General features: G+C 59.1%; 2 protein-coding genes across 4 annotated transcripts; one reads left to right on the top strand and one right to left on the bottom strand.

Moving 5' to 3' along the window:
• Positions 1 to 57: 57 nt before the first annotated feature.
• ANKZF1 (ankyrin repeat and zinc finger peptidyl tRNA hydrolase 1) lies at positions 58 to 7498 on the bottom strand. 2 transcript variants are annotated; one of them, XM_063342165.1, is made up of 16 exons: positions 7458 to 7498; positions 6943 to 7074; positions 6551 to 6660; positions 6057 to 6159; positions 5473 to 5657; positions 5095 to 5210; positions 4607 to 4760; positions 4159 to 4381; positions 3889 to 3990; positions 3518 to 3670; positions 3304 to 3420; positions 2587 to 2863; positions 1755 to 1866; positions 1464 to 1631; positions 1275 to 1345; positions 58 to 704 (listed from the first exon to the last, which is right to left on the bottom strand). In XM_063342165.1, exons 2-16 carry the CDS (start codon positions 7067 to 7069, stop codon positions 584 to 586), a joined length of 2139 nt encoding a protein of 712 aa, XP_063198235.1. In that variant the 5' UTR covers positions 7070 to 7074; positions 7458 to 7498; the 3' UTR covers positions 58 to 583. The 2 variants fall into 2 exon arrangements, with proteins under 2 accessions (XP_063198235.1, XP_063198236.1); XM_063342166.1 differs by having other exon boundaries at positions 3518 to 3661.
• Positions 7499 to 7628: 130 nt separating this feature from the next.
• Positions 7629 to 18215, top strand: ATG9A (autophagy related 9A). Of its 2 annotated transcripts, XM_063341518.1 has the most exons (14): positions 7629 to 7813; positions 8162 to 8205; positions 9544 to 9608; positions 9894 to 10055; positions 10159 to 10300; positions 11253 to 12001; positions 12365 to 12518; positions 12742 to 12921; positions 13804 to 14049; positions 14343 to 14563; positions 14975 to 15092; positions 15286 to 15508; positions 15652 to 15794; positions 15879 to 18215. In XM_063341518.1, the coding sequence occupies exons 1-14, from the start codon at positions 7711 to 7713 to the stop codon at positions 15882 to 15884; spliced, it is 2556 nt and encodes an 851-aa protein (XP_063197588.1). In that variant the 5' UTR covers positions 7629 to 7710; the 3' UTR covers positions 15885 to 18215. The 2 variants fall into 2 exon arrangements, with proteins under 2 accessions (XP_063197588.1, XP_063197589.1); XM_063341519.1 differs by lacking the exons at positions 7629 to 7813; positions 8162 to 8205; positions 9544 to 9608; positions 9894 to 10055; positions 10159 to 10300 and adding an exon at positions 10662 to 10809.
• Positions 18216 to 18455: the final 240 nt, after the last annotated feature.

The following is an 18455-nucleotide window of genomic DNA, read 5'->3' as shown; positions in this document are numbered from 1 at the left end:
CCAGGCAAAGTCTGTGCTAAAGAGAAAGGGCCTCAGAACTGAGCTTGTTTTGCACGTTCCAGTGCTCATGCTGACACCCCCCAAGCCTAGGGCGTCAAGGCACCTCTTTATTGACAACACAGACAGAGGAGGTAGTTGCTAAAATGGTATGGCTGAAACACCGACGGTGTCCAGGAGAGGAGAGGGCAAAGCACAGCCCAGAGGGTGCCCACAGACATGGCTGCAGGTAGCTCAGGGCTGGAGGGTCTGGATATGTCAGGATCTGTCCCACTGCCACAGGGAGCAACCTACGAGGTAGCCATAAGAAAAGCCAGCAGCAAGACGCCCCGAGCTGCAGCTGGGCTATGGAGCAGTCCTGGTCCCTCACAATAGTACATAGGGATCTCACAGTTGTAATGGCCCCAGCGTCACCACCCAGAGTGACGTTCTTGCCCCAAGCCTTGCCAGAGTTGCCTCCAAGAATGACACGACCAGCTCGGTCCCTCCAAACAGCGCTGCTCCAGAGGCTCTCCCTCGCTGCACAGTCAGTGCTCAGCCATGTCCCACCACATCGGTCCTTGGCAGGCGGCAGCAGTCCCCAGCATTACGTGTGGCTGGCCCGGGCCCGGCGATGGGTTTGCAGGCAGGCCGTGGAGCAGAAGGAGAAATCGAGGTAATGGAAAGGGATCCGGCCCAGCAGGGACTCTCCACAATGCCAGCAGCGGCTGCAGGAAAGAGCAGAGGTGGCCCTGAGTGAAGGGGACGCTTGCAAGAGGGTTAGAGGAGCAGAGTGTATTCACTGCCTAGGCTGTGACATGAGACAGCAGCAGCATGAGGAAGCTGGGGCTCCTCTGGTCCTACAGGGCTCACCCAGTAGCCTGGTCAGGACATGATCCCAGGAGCTGTGTGGGGCGAGGCACTTTGAGGCAGGCCAAAAGTGGGGGAATTTGGCCCCACAGTGGGCTGTAGAACCCCTGCACAGATCAGCAGGGGCAGGGCTGGCTGCCCACAAGCCTGTGGGGTGGCATAAGGAAGGGATGTGGGATGCAGGGTCAGGGGCACAGGAGTGGCTGGGGGATTGCCACAGATCTGGCTGCAAGTGGACCAAGTTGTCCTTTCCAAAATATTTCAGGGGGGGCAGGGGAAGTGAGAGAGAGAAAGCTTTTAGACAGGCACTGCTGGGAATTGAGTGGACAGGAATAGCTTTAGACTGGAAATGAGAACTGGAGCAAGAAGGGCAGGGAACAGCTGAGCAGGAGAATGCGTCTGCGGAGCTGTGCTGCCGGGACTGTTACCTGATGTTGGCAAGAGTTGTGCCCGTGTCCTGCAGCTGCGCAGCCAATCTCCGCTCGGCAGCCAGGGCCCTCTGGGGAGCAGAGAGACAGCTCAGCTTCCCCCAGTCCCTGGGAGCTGCTGTGCCCAGAGTCCACCGCACCGGCACTGCCCCAGCCAGGCTGGATCCCCTTCCCCACGCGTGGCCTCACCTTCTCCCTGTCAGACAAGGCTGCGAATCGCTGCTTTTCTCCCTGCTCCTGCTCCCAGCGCCGCTGCTCCTCCCGCTTCGCCTGGTCCCGCTGCTTCCGCTGGGCTTTCTGTGCCCGCTTCTTCTCCAGCTTCTTGGCCTCCATCTCCTGCGTGAGGGGCCCTGGCACCTAGAGGCAGAAGGCAGTCAGCATCTCCCACTCAGCTAGGGGCAACGGCACAAGTGGGCAAGAGGCGCTTTGCTCTGGGGTCCCCCAGCCCCCAGAAGGTGAGGGTGGAGGGCAGGCACCCACCTTGGCACGGCTGTAGTCATACTTGTCTGGGTGGTCCACCATGAACTTGCGGAAGGCATTGCGGGTCAGTTTGTCAGCAGAGACACAGTAAGGCGTCCTCTCCTGCCCGTCTCTGCAAGACAAGGCAGACCAGCTCACCCTGCCATCTTCCTACCTGTGTCCCCCTGGGCTGTGAGCTCAGCAGCTCCCCAGAGATGTGCAACGGGTACTCCAGGCCAGGGTATTATATACAACTATTATATATTCCATCTCAAAATGAGGAAAAACTTCTTTACTTTGAGGGTGGCAGAGCACTGGAACAGGCTGCCCAGAGAGGTTGCAGAGTCTCCTTCTCTGGGGATATTCAAAACCCGCCTGGACATGTTCCTGTCCAGCCTGCTCTAGGTGACCCTGCTCTGGCAGAGGGGTTGGAATAGATGATCTCCAAAGGTCCCTTCCAACCCCTACCATTCTGTGATTCTGTGTATTGCAGCCAAGGAGGGGAAAGCTGCTTATTGCTACATCAGAATCCCCCAAATACTCCCCTTCTTGCATTTCAAATGCCCTGCAAAGCTTGGTCTCACCCCTACTCTCTAAACTGCCTATCAATAAACCTGGGAGCACTTGGGGGCAGTGCCCGCCTGCCGCTGTGCCAGACCAGGCAGGCAGAGAGAATGGGGGTTCAGCTCTTAGGCCTCCTGTAACAAACCCAGACGTACTGGCTGGTAGAGACCAACCCCGGCTGTCCCAGGACAAGGCTGGCACCAGTCTCCCATGGCTGAGACAGGAGGGAGTTGTTGGGTTCCCATGGCAGGTCTGTGCTCATCAACCCCTGGGCGCCCTGTGGCCGTACCTGAGGGCAGGGTCCGCCCCTGCCTCCAGCAGCAGGGACACAGCCTCAGCCTTCCCTGCCCGGGCTGCCACATGAAGCAGGGTGCAGCCACGCTCATCCACGGGCTGGTTAAGCAGGGAGCGGGGCATATCCAGGGGCTGTGCGCCCTCCTCCCCATCCTTGCCATCCCCCGGCAGGCCCCCGCTCTCTGGCACACCCAGGAGGTGCCGCAGCGTCCCCACGTCCCCCGTTTTGCAGGCGGTGAACAGGGCATCGCGGAGCTGGGTCTGAGGGTCTCCTATGAGGGAAGAACAGGAGGGGAGTCTGACGGCTCCCTTGGCAGAGCAGTGCTCTGGTGTGACTAGGAAACACAAACAGCGCAGCTAAAGCATCATCCTGCTAGCTGGATTTGGGCACTGCAGGATCTCCAGCATCTTCAGAGTATGTGACAACGTGCCACAGCATTGCTAGGCACTGCCGGCAGCAGCCGAGTGCTCTCCTGAGATAAGACCCACTCCAATTCCCCCCAGCACACCTGGCTTAGCCAGGTGCTGCCTGCCCCATGGTCCAGAGCCACTGCTCCCAATACGCAGCTTACTCAAAGGCACATGGCTGCACTACAGCCATCCCACACCCAGCTGCTCTGAGCACCTGCGTGACAACGTGCTCTTCAGCCCGCTGCAAAGCCACCAGCAAACGGGTAGGCATCCACCCAGCCCAGCTCCTGATGCCACTTACCTCCACCGCCCCAGGGAAGGGGCTCAGCCCCAGCCTCCCCCTCCAGCTCCGTCACCAGCTCCAGGCCAGGCTGCCCATACTGAGTACCGTGGCATCCCATCTCTTCAGCACATGGCCCTGCACAGGGAGCATATGGTAGGAAGAGGGCCAGGGCCAGCCTGCAGCCCAGCCATGGCAGTCCCTTCCCCAATGCCTTCCTATACTGCCCCCTCACCTTTCTCCACCTTCTTGTCGCTCTTCTTCTTCCTTTTGCGGTTTCGCTTGGGCATCACTTCGAACTCCCGGAGGTCCAAAGTACTCAGTGTCACTTCCACAGTCTCTAGTTCCCCTGCAGGGCTTTCCTCCTCCTCCTCTGGGGCTGAGGGGGGTAATAAGACAGGGGCTGAGATCCCACACACAGCACAAATCAGCCGGGGCTCTCAGCCAAGCACACACTGCCCTTCTCCTGCCCAGCACGAGGCCACAGCCTGCAGAACCCCACAGTGGTGCCAGGCCCTGTCACAGGGCTACAAATCTTGTCCTGTGCCATAACACCAGACCCCTCTACTTGCTCAGAGTCACATCTACCTCCATGGCTCAACTCACCACTTGTGTCCTCCTGTGGGGGATCCACTTGTGCTTTCTGCTGCCTCTTCTGCCAGCCCTTCCGGGGGGACCCAGTGATATCCTCCAGTGGCGTGTCCTTCCCTGGGCAGCAAGGGTGCTCCTGTCATTGCCTGGGGACAGGGAACACCCCATGTCTCCAGGGATTGAGAGCTAGCACCTCCACCCCATAGGGCAGCATCCCCTAACGCAAAAGGGACCACATCACCGAACCTGCTCCGACTCACAGGCACTGGGGCTGGTCTGACTCACCATACACCTGCAGGCTGGCCAGCATGGTGTGGACTCGCAGCACCTCTCGCAGAGTGGCCCTGCGGGTGCTGAGGGGGATGTGGCAGACACGAGGATCACCCCGGGTGAGGGGTGGGTTCCTACCACCGAAGAGCAGTGCACGGTTGTGACGAGGAGCCCGGAGGAAGATGCGCTGAGCTTCATTCAGGTGCTGTGCCCAGGCTGCCAGCAGCTCCTGAATATCCTGGAGAGGAAGAGGAGGCACTATGGGGTCCTGAGCATGCTGCATAGGCACAGGCAGCTCTGGAGCATGGACAGACCTGGGACAGAGCAGCCTCAACTGGGCCCTGACCCCCTTCCAGAGCTCACACCCCTCCCATGCCCTCCAGCAGCGGTGTGGTACCACCTCCGGGAGACAGCCACAACCACGTCTCCCTACTGAGAGCCCACAGCTGTGGTGTATCCTCACCTTGAGCAGCGCGGCCTCATTGTAACGCCGCAGGGAGGCTCCGGCTGACCTGGGTGCCGAACCTGGGGTTTGGGCATCCCGTAGGCCCTGGGCTGTGCCCCGCCGGGCTCGCACCGTGTAGCGGTGGAAGGTCTTATGCTCCTGCACCTGGGGGCTGTGGAGAGGGGCAGGCATGAGCAACAGGGCCCCATGCATGGAGAGGAGGTGAGCTGATGCTCCTGGGACCCCAGAGGGCTTGTGGCTTGTCCCTGGGGCCCTAAAGGTTAATACTTCTCTTGCAGCGCAACTGGGTTTAGCCAATTCTCAAGTAAAGACTAGGTGCTGTAGGTGTCCAGGGTGTGGTAAGCACTGTGATGGAGGAGCAGGGAGGCCATCCAACGCCTAGCCCAGAGGGGCAACCCCAGCTCTGTCCTCCTCTACTCACCCTCGGAAAACAGCTCTGGACCATGCCCAGAGGGGCAACCCCAGCTCTGTCCTCCTCTACTCACCCTCGGAAAACAGCTCCTGCGAAGTGCCCGCCGCCCATCATCAGCACAACCCAGCATGTGTTTGCACCGAGGCTCTGCAGTGATGCTGTCAGCTCCACTGGCTCCTCGATGCCACCCTGATACACAGACACCTTTGCTAGCACCCATGGGATCACCTTGTTACCTCTTGCTGTCCCCCAAAACAGAGACCAGCCCCTCTGCTGGTTTCTGGGAGCACCCCAGAGCCAAAAACCAGCCCACCAGCAAGCCTGGAACTCTGACCTGGCACCAGGGATGACCCTTCCCATCTTAGGATGCTGGGGATCATCAGCCAGATGTCTACACCCCAGTGCCATCCACCTTCTCCGGGGTCCCCCAATAAGCTGGGCTGTGACTTGCCTTCCCAATTCCCAGCACGCAGCGGTAGGCGGAGATGAGCTGACCCTTCGCATTGCGGAGCAGCACCTTGTGGGAACGGGGAACTTGGGGTGTCCCAGGGCTGTCACTGGCAGAAGGCAGCAACTCCGACTCACTGCTTGTATCTGAGCTCTCCGAATCAGACCCCGAGATGCTGGAAACATCACCTGCCAGGGAAAGAAAATGAAGTAGTGGAGCACGGCAAAGATTAACGAACAGCCTCCCCAAAAGTTTGCAGGTGACTCCAAGGGTTAGCCCACAACCCCAGAAACATCCTGTCCGACACCTTATATATCACAAGGGGGCTGTGGGCTGGGGAGACAGAGGTTTGGGGCTCTGGACCCCTAGGTATGCCTAGGCAGAGGCTCAGGTAGAACACCCCTTTCTCTCCATAACAAGTCAGCAGGCCTCAGAAACAATGCTGCACCCCAGGCAGACCTCATAGGGGCAAACTAAAGGGTCCCTGAGCTCACAGAGATAGCCGGGGGCTTCATCCCTGCACAGAACAGTCCCAGCAAGGGCGCTGACAGCCTCTGGGCTCCACTGGGGGCAGCCCCGTTCCTCACCTGCACGGGTCTTCTCCTCAAACACTTCTACTGGCAGTGTCCGGTGCCCTAGGAGTCGCTGCTTCAGGTTGAAGCGGTGCCAGTCAAGACGGTAGTGCTCAGTCTGTGGGCAAAAGAGGTATAAGCCAGCAGGGTCTTGGTGGTCCATGGAAACCCCCACCACCAAAGGCCCTATGGTGACAGACTCCGAGGGCTAAACCAATGCCGGGACCCTGCAGTAATCCTGACTGGAAGACCACGGTACGTTAATGAGTTAGCCACGTAACAGGTAACCTGAAAAGGAGCAGGCCTGTACTGCATGTACCATTTACCTCCAGTAAATAACATTTTAAGCAATAATATACAGGGCCTGAGTGACAGGTCCCAACAGGATGTGGGCAGCGGAGCTCCAGGAAGCAGCCAGTGCTTGGCTGCACTGCGCTGGGGCTGAGCCTCCACAGCAGGGCTGTGCCAGCTCCACTCCCACTTCACGCTGGCTGCTCAGCCCTGCTCACCTGCTCCTCCCGGCTGCCGAACACCTGCCCACAGGTCAAGCAGCACATCCGCTCCGGCACCTCGGAGACCCCGTGGACCTTCTCCTCACTGCTGGTGGCTGCAGGTTTCTCTGGAAGAAGAAGGAACGGCTGTGCACAGGCAGCTCCCCTTGCTGCGCCGCAAGGAGACGGGACTCCTGGGTCTCTTCTCAGCCACCCAAAGAGCTCTGTGGCTGTAGAAGGAGCTTGGGGTGACATCAAGCAAAGCCCATTCACCCTCCCACCAGGCAGCTCCTACAGCCAAGCCCCAGGGTGGCCACCCAAGCTGTATTGGGGACAGAGCTCCTTCGTCGCAGCTTGGGGCTGGCGGACATGAGCTTGGCCAAATAAACCCCCCACGGAGCCCCACGTACCGTGGCTCACGGGGGCTGGCTCAGTGGCCCACACATCTGCAGCAACTCCGGTGACAAGGGTCAGCCCCTGCAGGAGGACGGGGTCCTGGGCGGCCTCAAAAATCGACCTGCTCTCAGGGGCCGGCATGGCTCCTGCTCCCAACGGAGGGGACAGCGCCTGAGCGACGGGCCTGGCCGCGGGGGGCGGCGGGAACCACACCCGGCTGACCGGAGAGACCCCTCCGCCCCTCACCGGAGCCCCTCTCCCCGCCTGCCCCGGGGGCCCCGCCCCAAGTGCTCACCCCTCTCCCCCCGCCCGAGCACTCCCTGCGGCCGGGACCCTCCCGCCGCCCCTGCCCCCTGGACACCACCACCGCCGCCCCCCACCCGCCGTTAATCCCCGGAAGCCGATACCCCCGTGATTCCCCTCACCCGCCCATGATTTCACCCCCACCGAAGCTGCTGCCGCTGCTCCCCCCCCCGCCATGATTTCCCCCCCTCCCTCCGGTAACGGGAGCGCGCGCGCCCTCACTCACGTGCAGCCGCTGCCGCCCCGCCCCGTCCAGTCCCGGAAGTGCCCCTCAGCTGCCATACGTCACATCCTCCCCTGACTACGGGCCGCCGCTAGGCTCAGTCCTCCCTCCCGCCCTCCCGCCTTCCCATTGGCCGTCCCCCCCTCCCGCCCCTTCACTGCCATTGGGCGGCGCGGCCGCCACTCGCGGGGCGGGGGCCGAGCGGGCCGGGGCCGGGCCCGGTGTCGGCGGCGGCGGCGCGGGGCCGGGCCCCGCCATGGCCCACTTCGAGACGCAGTACCAGCGCCTGGAGAGCTCCTCCACCGAGTCACCCCCCGGCGGCGGCGACCTGCTCGTCCACGTCCCCGAAGGCGCCAAATGTGAGCGGCGGTAGCGGGCACTGGGGGTTGAGGCCTTGCCCGGTCGTTGCTCCCCCGCCGCCGGGCAGCCTGAGCCTGAGGGGAGTCGGGTGGGGAAGCGTGAGGCGGCAGAGGCCGCGGGGACCGGTGGTATCCGGGCTGCGGGGAGAGGGGGGCAGATCCAGGCTGGTGCAGGTGGTTGGGGTTGGGGGGAGCAGCCAGGGACCGAGGGGAGCCGGGGCTGTGGGGCCGGTTTGGGGCCTCGGGGGGCCCGGCCCCGGGCCCCCCGAAGCCCCAAACCGGTCCCACAGCCGAGGTGGGGTTGTGCCTGTCGCGATCCCTCACTCTGCACTGCTTCTTCTTCTTCAGCTCCGTGGCATCACATCGAGAACCTTGACCTCTTCTTCTCTCGCATATCCTTTCGCAGGGCAGGATGTACCCCACCGTCTCCTGGGCTTTCAGTGCTAGTGGAAACACGGGGTTTGGTGTAACTCGGAGCTGGGGCAGCGTCTGCCCCTTCCCCTAGGACACCACACCGCTCCAGAGAGGCTGGGGGATGGCAGAACCCCTGTGCATGTGGAGTGCCGTCACTTAAAACTGGGGACAGACAGGTTTTTTTAGGCGTCCTTGGCAGAGTGATGATGGTACTAAGTTGTGGTTATAATTAAAGCTTTATTTTCGTAACAGGAGTTTATTATTGACGTAGCATAGCATTTATAATCAGAGTAGCACAGGATTTCCGTAAGCAGAATCAGTGTAGTACAATTTTACAAGTAGCATAGTACATAATTTTATAGCATGACTTAGCTTATGGTTTCTAATTGCCTGGACTGTCAGCAGGTCCGGTCATATTTTAATACATGGGTTGCTGTATTAGTATAACCATCATAATCTAGACTCAAAAATCATATGAAAGAATACGAGTCACTCAATCCTCAAGAGGAAACAGACAACACTGGGGGTGTCACTGGCTGCTGCGCAGCCCTGGGTCTCACTGTCCAGCAGCAGTTCTGGTCCAAGTTCCCACTTAGGACTTGTAACTCCTTGACTTTGTGGACAGTGCTCTGTGTGCTGTTACACTTCCCTGTTCTGTGACGGGGTCATTACTGCCATTGGGTTGGCTGGGTGCCTAGGACCTTCAAGGCTGGCATGGAAGGGAGTAATCAGCCTCGTGCCCAGGAATCTTGAGGCCAGTCAGGAGGGGAAGAAGAAATCTGTTTGGTTTGTCTACTTGGTTCACAGGACCTTCAGGGCCTGATAATGAGGGAAAGGGAAATAATAGGTGACCTGTTCGATCACAGAGAATGGCTGTTTGCCTTATAAAATGGCATTAGGTATGCTAACTACATTACCAGGCTTTTGGAGTAGGGGGTACCTGTCACAGGTGCTAGGGGTATTAAATGCATTTTTGCCTGTCTCTGTGTTGTCCCACTCTACCCTTGAGCAGCCTGAGGGCAGGCAGAGTTTCTGCTGTGTGCTGGGACAGAATCCCCCTTTGAGTGTTGGCTGTGGGGAGAAAGGAGCTTGGATGGATCCAAGTCCTCTTATCCCAGCTGGGCTTTACCTGGGCAGAGTGTGTTTCCCTGCAGTGGGGAACCAGCTTGTTGATGAGTAGGGGTGGGAGAGGTTTTCCGTTGGTGGTGGAGGGAGACTTGGCTGGGGAGCCGCAGATGCCAGTTGGACAGAAGCCTCTCCATCCTTCATCAGAGGGAAGGGGTCTCCAGGTTGTTCTCCTTGACTGTAGCTTTCACGTCTATAACCTGCATCAGAAGAATGGCTTCACCTGCATGCTTATTGGAGAGATCTTTGAGCTCATGTAAGTGCGGTTCCCTCTCTGTTGGGGCTGTGACAGCTGCTGGGGAACAGCCACAGGAATTCACTGAGCTCCTGCAGCTGGTTGGGTGGGAAAGCTCCCTTTGTAGATGTCCTGTCTCCCCTTTGTTAGGGTTTTCCATGCCCCAAACCTGCATTCCACTTTGAGGAACTGGTGCCCATGACACCATGGCTGTGGGAATGCATCTCCATGACACGTGACTCTGACTGCTTCATGTTTTGAGGGGCAGAAGGGTGATTCCCTCATGCCTGCTCCCTTTTTTCACAGGCAGTTCATCTTTGTGGTGGCATTTACCACCTTTCTTATCAGCTGTGTTGATTACGACATCCTCTTTGCCAACAAAGCAGTAAATCACAGCCAGCATCCCAGTGAGCCCATTAAGGTGACTCTGCCAGATGCCTTCCTGCCTCCAAATGTCTGCAGCGCAAGGTAGGGGCAGCGGAGGACATGATAGCCACTGCTCTTGCTTTCTCAGGTACTCAGGGTACCTGCCTGGGCCTGTCTCCCACTACTTGCCTCTTCTTGCTTGCAGAATCCAGGCAAACAGCTTCCTCATCTGCATCCTGGTGATAGCTGGGGTTTTCTGGATCCACCGACTTGTCAAATTTATCTACAACATTTGCTGCTACTGGGAGATTCACTCTTTCTACATCAATGCCCTCAAAATTCCCATGGTAAGTAGCTGGGCCAAGGGCCATGTGCGGGGACGCTAAGGGACGCAGAAGGCATTTATTGGGTGGTGAGAAGCGCCTTCACTGCTCTCTGGAGACAGCTTCTCTGAGAGCCTTGTACCAGAGCACTCTTCCCTCTGCTTCATAACTGCACAGGTTTCCATTCAGCCTCTTCTCCAGCAGCCAACTTATTCTGTGTTAACCCCTTTCTGCCCCGCCTGCTTCTCTGCCTGCTGGCACACACCTCTGCCATCTGCCATCCAATAGGTTTATTCTTCAGTCATGGCCTTTTCTGTGATGCCTTTCAACAAAGAAGGCATAAACGAGGGTACCCTCATACCTCCTTGGGTTGTGGACAACGTCGTCTTCCGTTTTCACTTTGGGGGAAACTGAGGCACGGAGCTGCCTAGTTGGTGGAGACCACACTGGAGATCGGTGTGTCGAAGATGGGGTTTGAGGCTTGCACATATATCCTAGTCCAGAGTCCTTGCTCTGATGGACAACATCAAAAGGTGTGTGCATCCTTTGAGGAGACACCTTTCTTGAGAAAGGTGGGGTGAACCAAGAGGCTTGGTTTGTCCCCAGCTATTCCGCAGGCTCCCTCTGGGACACTGCTTAAGTCCCTTCCCCTGTTTGTATCACCCTGCTGAATTCAAATGGCAGCTCTGGGAGGACCCATGGGAGCCTGGAGCTCTGTTCGTGCCTCCAAGGCAGCTGGTGTGTGACTGGGAAACAGTCATCTGCACTGATCTCAGGGTAAAGGGCACCGGGGCAAGGTATGGGCTTTGCTCGCTGCAGGCTGAAGTGGTGCAGGGAGGTGCCTCGTGTTCCTGGTGTTGCCTGTGCTTCATCAGCACCCTGAGGGGTGCGCTGGGTCCTGCTGTTGAGTGGGCTCAGCCCAGCTTCTGTCCCTGGACACACCCTGCCCCTAACCTTCCTGCTTCCCCCCTTCCAGTCCACCTTGCCCTACTACACCTGGCAGGAGGTACAGGCCCGCATCGTGCAGATCCAGAAGGAGCACCAGATCTGCATCCACAAGAAGGAGCTGACAGAGCTGGACATCTACCACCGCATCCTCCGCTTCAAGAACTACATGGTGGCCATGGTGAACAAGTCACTGCTGCCCATCCGCTTCCGCCTACCCCTGCTGGGAGACACCGTCTTCTACACACGTGGGCTCAAGTACAACTTTGAGCTCATCTTCTTCTGGGGGCCCGGCTCCCTCTTTGAGAATGAGTGGAGCTTGAAGGCTGAGTACAAGCGGGCTGGGAACCGCCTGGAGCTGGCTGAGAAGCTCAGCACTCGCATCCTCTTGATTGGCATTGCTAACTTCCTCCTCTGCCCCCTCATCCTCATCTGGCAGATCCTCTACGCCTTCTTCAGCTACACAGAGATCCTGAAGCGGGAGCCGGGCAGCCTGGGTGCCCGCTGCTGGTCTCTCTACGGCCGCTGTTACCTCCGTCACTTCAACGAGCTGGATCACGAACTGCACTCACGCCTCAGCAAGGGGTACAAGCCAGCTTCCAAGTACATGAACTGCTTTATCTCCCCGCTTCTCACCATCGTGGCCAAGAACGTGGCCTTCTTTGCTGGCTCCATCCTGGCTGTGCTCATCGCTCTCACCATCTATGATGAGGACGTGCTGGCGGTTGAGCACGTCCTGACCACAGTCACCCTGCTCGGGGTGGGCATCACGGTGTGCAGGTGAGGTGGGTCTGTGCTGCCCACGTGCACCTGGCAGCATTGTGGGGAGCTGTGGGGCTGACAGCCATCCATGCAAACGTGCACTTTGGTTGCAAGCAGATGTGAATCTGCCCGAGGGAAGGGCATGGCTGGTGAGAGTCAAGGGCAGGCAGGAGAAGAGGGAGTAGTGATGATCTTGGGTGCAGCGGTTGTATGATATGAGGGATATGTATAGCTCCAGCAACACCCCAAGGCTGGGCTGGCAGGAAGGTTTGGGTTGGGCTGGAACGCTACAGGTGGAGCTGTGATACGGGCTGGTCACCAGATGACATCTCCCAGGAACTGAGGTGTGATGCTGTGATGTTTCCCTGTCCTGTCCTACAGGTCTTTCATCCCTGACCAGCACCTGGTGTTTTGCCCAGAGCAGCTGCTGCGAGTCATCCTGGCACATATACACTACATGCCTGACCACTGGCAGGGCAATGCCCACCGCTACGAAACCAGGGATGAGTTTGCCCAGCTCTTCCAGTACAAAGCGGTGAGCTTGGCTTGCAGAGGGCTGGGGTGGGGACTCACCCCCATACCTGCAGGAGTAAGAAGCTGCCACAGAGCTGAGCAGCTCCTGGACTGGCAGAGGAACAACTCAGCTTTCTCAGAGACACCCTGCCCCAGAAGATAGGCTGGAGCTAGGGGCTTGTTTGGGGATTGTGGGTTTTTTGACATTCTGAAGCTTGCGCTGAGCCTATCATCTCTGTGCTCAGGTCTTCATCCTGGAGGAGCTCCTGAGTCCCATCATTACCCCCCTCATCCTCATCATCTGCCTGCGTCCAAAGTCCTTGGACATCGTTGACTTCTTCCGCAACTTCACTGTGGAGGTGGTGGGTGTGGGCGACACCTGCTCCTTTGCCCAGATGGATGTGCGCCAGCATGGCCACCCAGCGGTAGGTTCTGTGGGTAGTGAGAGAGTAGCCTGGGCTCCCAACCAGTGTGTCTGGTCCTTTAGACGCGGGAGAGGCTGTAACTCTCTGATCATGGCAGCCCACAGCCCAGCCACCTGCCTCTGCCTCTGTGGTGGGTGTCTGCGGTTGCCAACACAGGTCATCAGCCCCAGAAGGCTCTTGTGGCCCAGCTGTGATTAACCTATTATTTTGTGAACCGGGCTGTGTTATTTCTTTATTTGATACTCTTGCCTGTCTTCACAACCAAGAGTCCTGTGTTCTCAGGAGAGAGAAATGGGGATATTTGAGCATTTAGAAAGGGTGACCACTGAGAACTGACTTAAAGAAGCTGGGCTGCTTGTGCCCAGGAGACAGGCAGCCTCAGGCAGATGGGAAGCATTTTCCATTATGTAAAATCTAGTGCAGAGGGAAAGGAGATCCATCTATTTCCTGTGCCTGGGAATTTAGGTTGTCAGGAAAGACTCCCTAGTGACAGGGCCACGATCTAGGGAGAGGGTGGACTCACTGTGGCAGGAAGCGGTTAAGAACAGTCATTTGTTGGCTGTAGTCACTCCTGCTGTGAGCTGGAGAGTGCAAGATGAGGCTTTCAGCTTCGTATTTTGTGACGAGTCCCTGTCTCTCCAGTTCCTCTCCAGTGATGCATGTTCTGGGGTGGAGGTGGAACATGCTGTGCTTGCTGCTTCTTCCCCAGGCTGTGAGGGCTGAACTTGTGTGGGGCTTTTGGTGTAGCACCTGCCACGTATGGAACCATGGCCCAGCTTGTGCTGGGTGTTGCATGCTTTCCCCAGACTGATTGCAGGATTCCCAAGCCTTGTGGGGATGTAAAGCAGATCCTGTCCCTCATTACATGTCTGTGCTCCACAGTGGATGTCAGCAGGAAAGACGGAGGCCTCCATTTACCAGCAGGCCGAGGACGGCAAGACCGAGCTGTCCCTCATGCACTTTGCCATCACCAACCCCAAGTGGCAGCCGCCCCGCGAGAGCACGGCCTTCATCGGCTTCCTGAAGGAGCGGGTGCACCGGGACAGCAGCGTGGCGCTGGCTCAGCAGGCTGTGCTCCCCGAAAATGCGCTCTTCAGCTCCATCCAGTCCCTGCAGTCGGAGTCAGAGGTGCTGGGTGCTGGGGTGGATGTGAGGTGTTATTGGGGTTCTTGCAGGGTGCTGGCAAACTGATAATCTGGGCAATTTTGCCCTTGCCTGGGCTATATCTGGGGATGCAAATGTGATAGATCCGCACTAGTTGGGACTGCTGCTGGGTTTCTAGAGAAGGCAGCAGGCTGTCCTGGGACCCTGAGAAGTGAGAGAGGGGCTGAGAGAGCTGGAGTGCCTCAGTTCTTTGCCGCTGGTGGGGATCAGCCCTCCATCTGCACACGACAGTGATTCTCTCCCTTTCTACCCTACAGCCTCACAGCCTGATTGCCAATGTGATAGCGGGCTCCTCAGTACTGGGCTTCCACATGGGCCGGGATGGACAGGCCTCCCGCCATCTCTCTGAAGTGGCCTCAGCCCTGCGTTCCTTCTCCCCGCTCCAGTCTGCCCAGCAGCCTCCCAGCAGCTTCCAGACGGCAGGAAGGGATGGAGAGGGAGCCCAGCCTCGGGGAGCCAGTGCCATGACGGCCTCTGGGTAAGCTGCAGGCTGGAGAGGGGCGGCCGGACACCTTGCAAATTCCTTAAACCCTTGTCCAATTGCCATCCTGTTGTCCTAGGTGCACAGTGACATTTGTCTCTGCAGCCAGGGACAGCAAGGGACATGTTCATAAGCAGAGTTAGGCCCAGGTGCTTAGGCTAGCCCCAAAGGAAGTGTTGGGGTTCTGGTGTTCTCCTGTACGTGCCACAGTGGTGAGAAACCTGTGGTAGGGATGAGAAAGTGCCATCATAGGACTAGTCACCATGTGCATCTGGGGAGGTGCTACAGAGGGCCTGCTCCTGCCCAGCCCAGGAGTGGATCTCCGCAAGCCTGACATTAGAGCGGAGAGGGGCTGGGTGGTGTGGGGGGTACCTGGGCAGCAAACACCACTTGTGTGTCCCATGGCAGTGCTGATGCGAGGACCGTGAGCTCGGGGAGCAGCGCCTGGGAGGGTCAACTACAGAGCATGATCCTGTCGGAGTACGCCTCCACCGAGATGAGTCTCCACGCACTCTACATGCATGAGGTGAGCAGCCCGGAGCTGGGCCAGCGAGAGGGGTGTGGGGCCAGGGCAGGCAGGACTGGGGTGCCCTGTCTGGAGTGACTGGGATACCAATGTGAGAAAGCTGAGACCAGTGTGTGTACAGTGCTGGGGAGAGGGTGTGTTCAGGTATCTGGGTTCTCCCACACAGCTGACTCACTCATGTTTTGGCCTGCAGTTGCACAAGCAGCATGCCCAGCTGGAGCCCGAGCGGCACACTTGGCACCGGCGAGAGAGTGACGAGAGCGGGGAGAGCGCCCATGAGGAGCTGGATGCTCAGCGGGGTGCCCCCGTCCCTATCCCTCGCTCTGCCAGCTACCCCTTCTCCTCGCCGCGGCAGCCTGCTGAAGAGACGGCCACGCTGCAGACCGGCTTCCAGCGGCGATACGGTGGCATCACAGGTACAAGAGTCAGGGCAGATGTCCAAGCTCCAGGTCAAAGCCCCATAACTGATGCCCTGTGTGGACTGGCACGAGCTGCCTGCCGGCCCACAGAGACTGACAGTCCTCCAGGTAACTAATCTTCCTCCTTGCCTCTCCTGCAGACCCAGGCACAGTACACAGAGCCCCATCACACTTCTCCCGCCTCCCTCTGGGAGGCTGGGCTGAGGATGGGCAGTCAGCGAGACACCCAGAGCCTGTGCCGGAGGAGAGCTCAGAGGATGAGCTTCCACCGCAGATCCACAAGGTAGGGGTGAAGGCTGTGGCTGAGAGGGGAAACGTGTACTTAGGATGGTCCCAATAGGTGCCACATGCCCTCTCTGTCTTGCAGGTATAGCCTTGTATACTGGGGATCTCGTGGGGGTTGCAGTCTGGGAGCCGCCTGGGCAGCAGGATGTGGCGTCAGCCTGATTCTTCTCCCGTCCTGAGTGGATGGGATAGTCCTGGGCTCCATTTTATTGCCATCAATTGCCGAAGAGACAAAACTGCCAGGCCGGTGGCATTGCGGTGGCACCTTGTGTCCAGCCGTGTGTCAAGTCAACACCACTCTGACTCTTGTGGGGTGAATGCGTGTGTGAGTACATACATGTGTCTGTGTTCACATCTGTGTCGTCCATGTTGGAGGATCGCTGCAGAGCCTGCGAAAGCTACGTGACAGGACTAGCACTGGGGAGCTGTGGACTGGCTTGGAGGTGGCAGCAACAGCTGCTGTTCAAAGGGATGTGAGATGCCACCAGCTCCAGATGCCTGCCCGGAGCTGGGACCTGCTTCCAAAATGATGGCGGGACTTGTTGAGGGTTGTCTAGCTCAGCCTGTAGCACCACATCTGCCCTGCCTGTAGCCCCGGGGAGGTGCCCAGGACCATGTTTGCCCTCCCAGAGAGGACCAGTGCTGTGGCCCTCATCCTGGAGCAGGACAGCAGTGAGGCAGTTGCCCACCTCTCTGCCCCAGCACCTTGCAGAGAGATGGGTCCTGGCTGCTGCTGGTGTGGGTAGGGGTGGGATCTAGAGCTGGTGGGAACAGCTCTGGATGGAATCTGGGGATGCTGCAGCTCTTCCCCAACTCTCGCGACAGCTGACCCATCCCCCTGCACACAAGGAAGGGTCGGTGGGGTGGAAGTCCTGGGTCCCTGACATCCCTCCCGGCTGACGGCCTCCGTGCCGTGTCTGGGCTAGGGCAGCAGCATCCTCTCCCATGCACGGCACCCAGGGGATGCGGGTTGCTAGCGGGCCCTCCTGCAGTGCCAAAGAGACCCCGAGGTGGGGCAGCCCGGCATCTCCCAGGAGTGCTCGCAGCCCCCTCGGCGCCCACCCTCAAGGTCTTGTGCTCTGTGTATCAGTTCCCTTCCCCCAGGTGTGATAAAGGCCTTTTCCCCATGCCCAGGCTGTGGTGCATCAGGTCTGTCCTCCTGATGTGGCTGTTTCTGTGGTATCAGGCCTTTCCTCTTCCCCAGGCAAAGGCTTCGGTGCATCTGACACCTCACCTGGGGGGTCCCAGCTCCCCCTTCCCTTCTGAAACCATCCTTTTGCTTGCAACATGGCTTCGGCTGCTGTGGAAACCACATATCAAACAGTTGGCTTGTGCCTGGGGGGATGTGGGCAAGGAGGGGTGCCCTGAACCCAGAAGGGAGAGACAAACCCCAGCCCAGCCCTGGGGTGGTGGAGGTGGAGGAGATCAGGATCCTGGCTGTGCAGCCTGGCCTCAGACAAAGACCCTCCCACCATGACTCTGGTTTCCCTCCTCTTCCGGTGGCAGCTTGTGAGGATCTGCATCCCCGCTAACCCCTGACAGGCTTTGCTTTCCCCCTCCCTCCTTCCTCTTGCCTCGGGGAGGGGATCCTTGCTTTTGCCATGCCCTCTGCGAGCACTGCAGGCCCTCCTCTGCTGTCCTGGGAGTCCATGGCCGCCTTTCCTCCCCTGCCAGGATTATCGCCCTCTGCCCTTTGAGCCTGGGCCGGCTGCTCCTGGGCTACCTGCCCCCGGGTGGCCAGGGCATGAGCAGGGCCAGGGTGCTCACCCAGGGGCAGGCTCTTTGGGGGTAGTAGGTTCCCTGCTATGACAGGGAGGGATGGAGCGGAACTGCGACTGCTCTGGGCTCTGTAAGAGACAAAACGGCACATGTTAATGGGGCTCAGCTCAGCTCTTCACTGTTGGGGTCAGGACTGAGCTGGACAGCATGACCATGGGCCAGGGTGCTCCTGGGGTCCTTCCATGGACGACCAGCTCCAACGACCTCGCAGCAGCTCCGTCTTGGGGCTGGCATGGCATGGTGAAGGTAAACTGAAAGCAAATTTCCCAGGAAGCCAAGCTCTCCAGTGGCATACTCTGCAGGGAGGTGATCCTCCCTGGGGCTGCGGGACGCTGACTCTGGGCTTCCCCGGGGAGCTGCCGCCGAAGGCTGGCGGTGCCCTGGGGCAGGCAGGGGAGAGTTCGTGCCTTTCCCTGGGCTGGCAGGAGGGGACAGGCCGGGCAGGAGCAGGCAGGAGCCCTTGCCGCATGTTGTGCTTGTGTCGTTGGTGTCCCATGTGCATGGCAAGCCACTCTTCCTCATCTCCCTTCCCCGGGACGTGTGGGCGCGGGGGGTCCCCGGGAAGCGCGGTCTCGCACCCCCCCATGCCCTCGCTGTACAGCTGTATGGCTGTCTAATAAAGATGGGCTGTATCATCCCTGCCCGCCTCCGAGTCTCCCTTTGTCCCACTGCACCGTGAAGCCCACCGGGACCTGCCCACGGAGGGAGCCAGACCTGCCGGTGCCTGCCATGGCGGCAGGAGGCTGCGAGGTGCCTGCCAGGCCGGGAGCTCCCCGCAGCTCAGTGCCGGGGGCCGCGGGGGGGTGGCAGGGGCTATATTTATCCCTGGGATGGCAGGGAACGTCCTGCCTGACCTCTGCCGCGGGCAGGGCCCTCGCCG

Source organism: Chroicocephalus ridibundus, chromosome 7 (genome assembly GCF_963924245.1).
Source record: "Chroicocephalus ridibundus chromosome 7, bChrRid1.1, whole genome shotgun sequence".
Taxonomy (NCBI): Eukaryota; Metazoa; Chordata; class Aves; order Charadriiformes; family Laridae; genus Chroicocephalus; species Chroicocephalus ridibundus.
The sequence above is the reverse complement of the archived record's forward strand: the minus strand, read 5'-3'. Positions and strand labels throughout refer to the sequence as shown.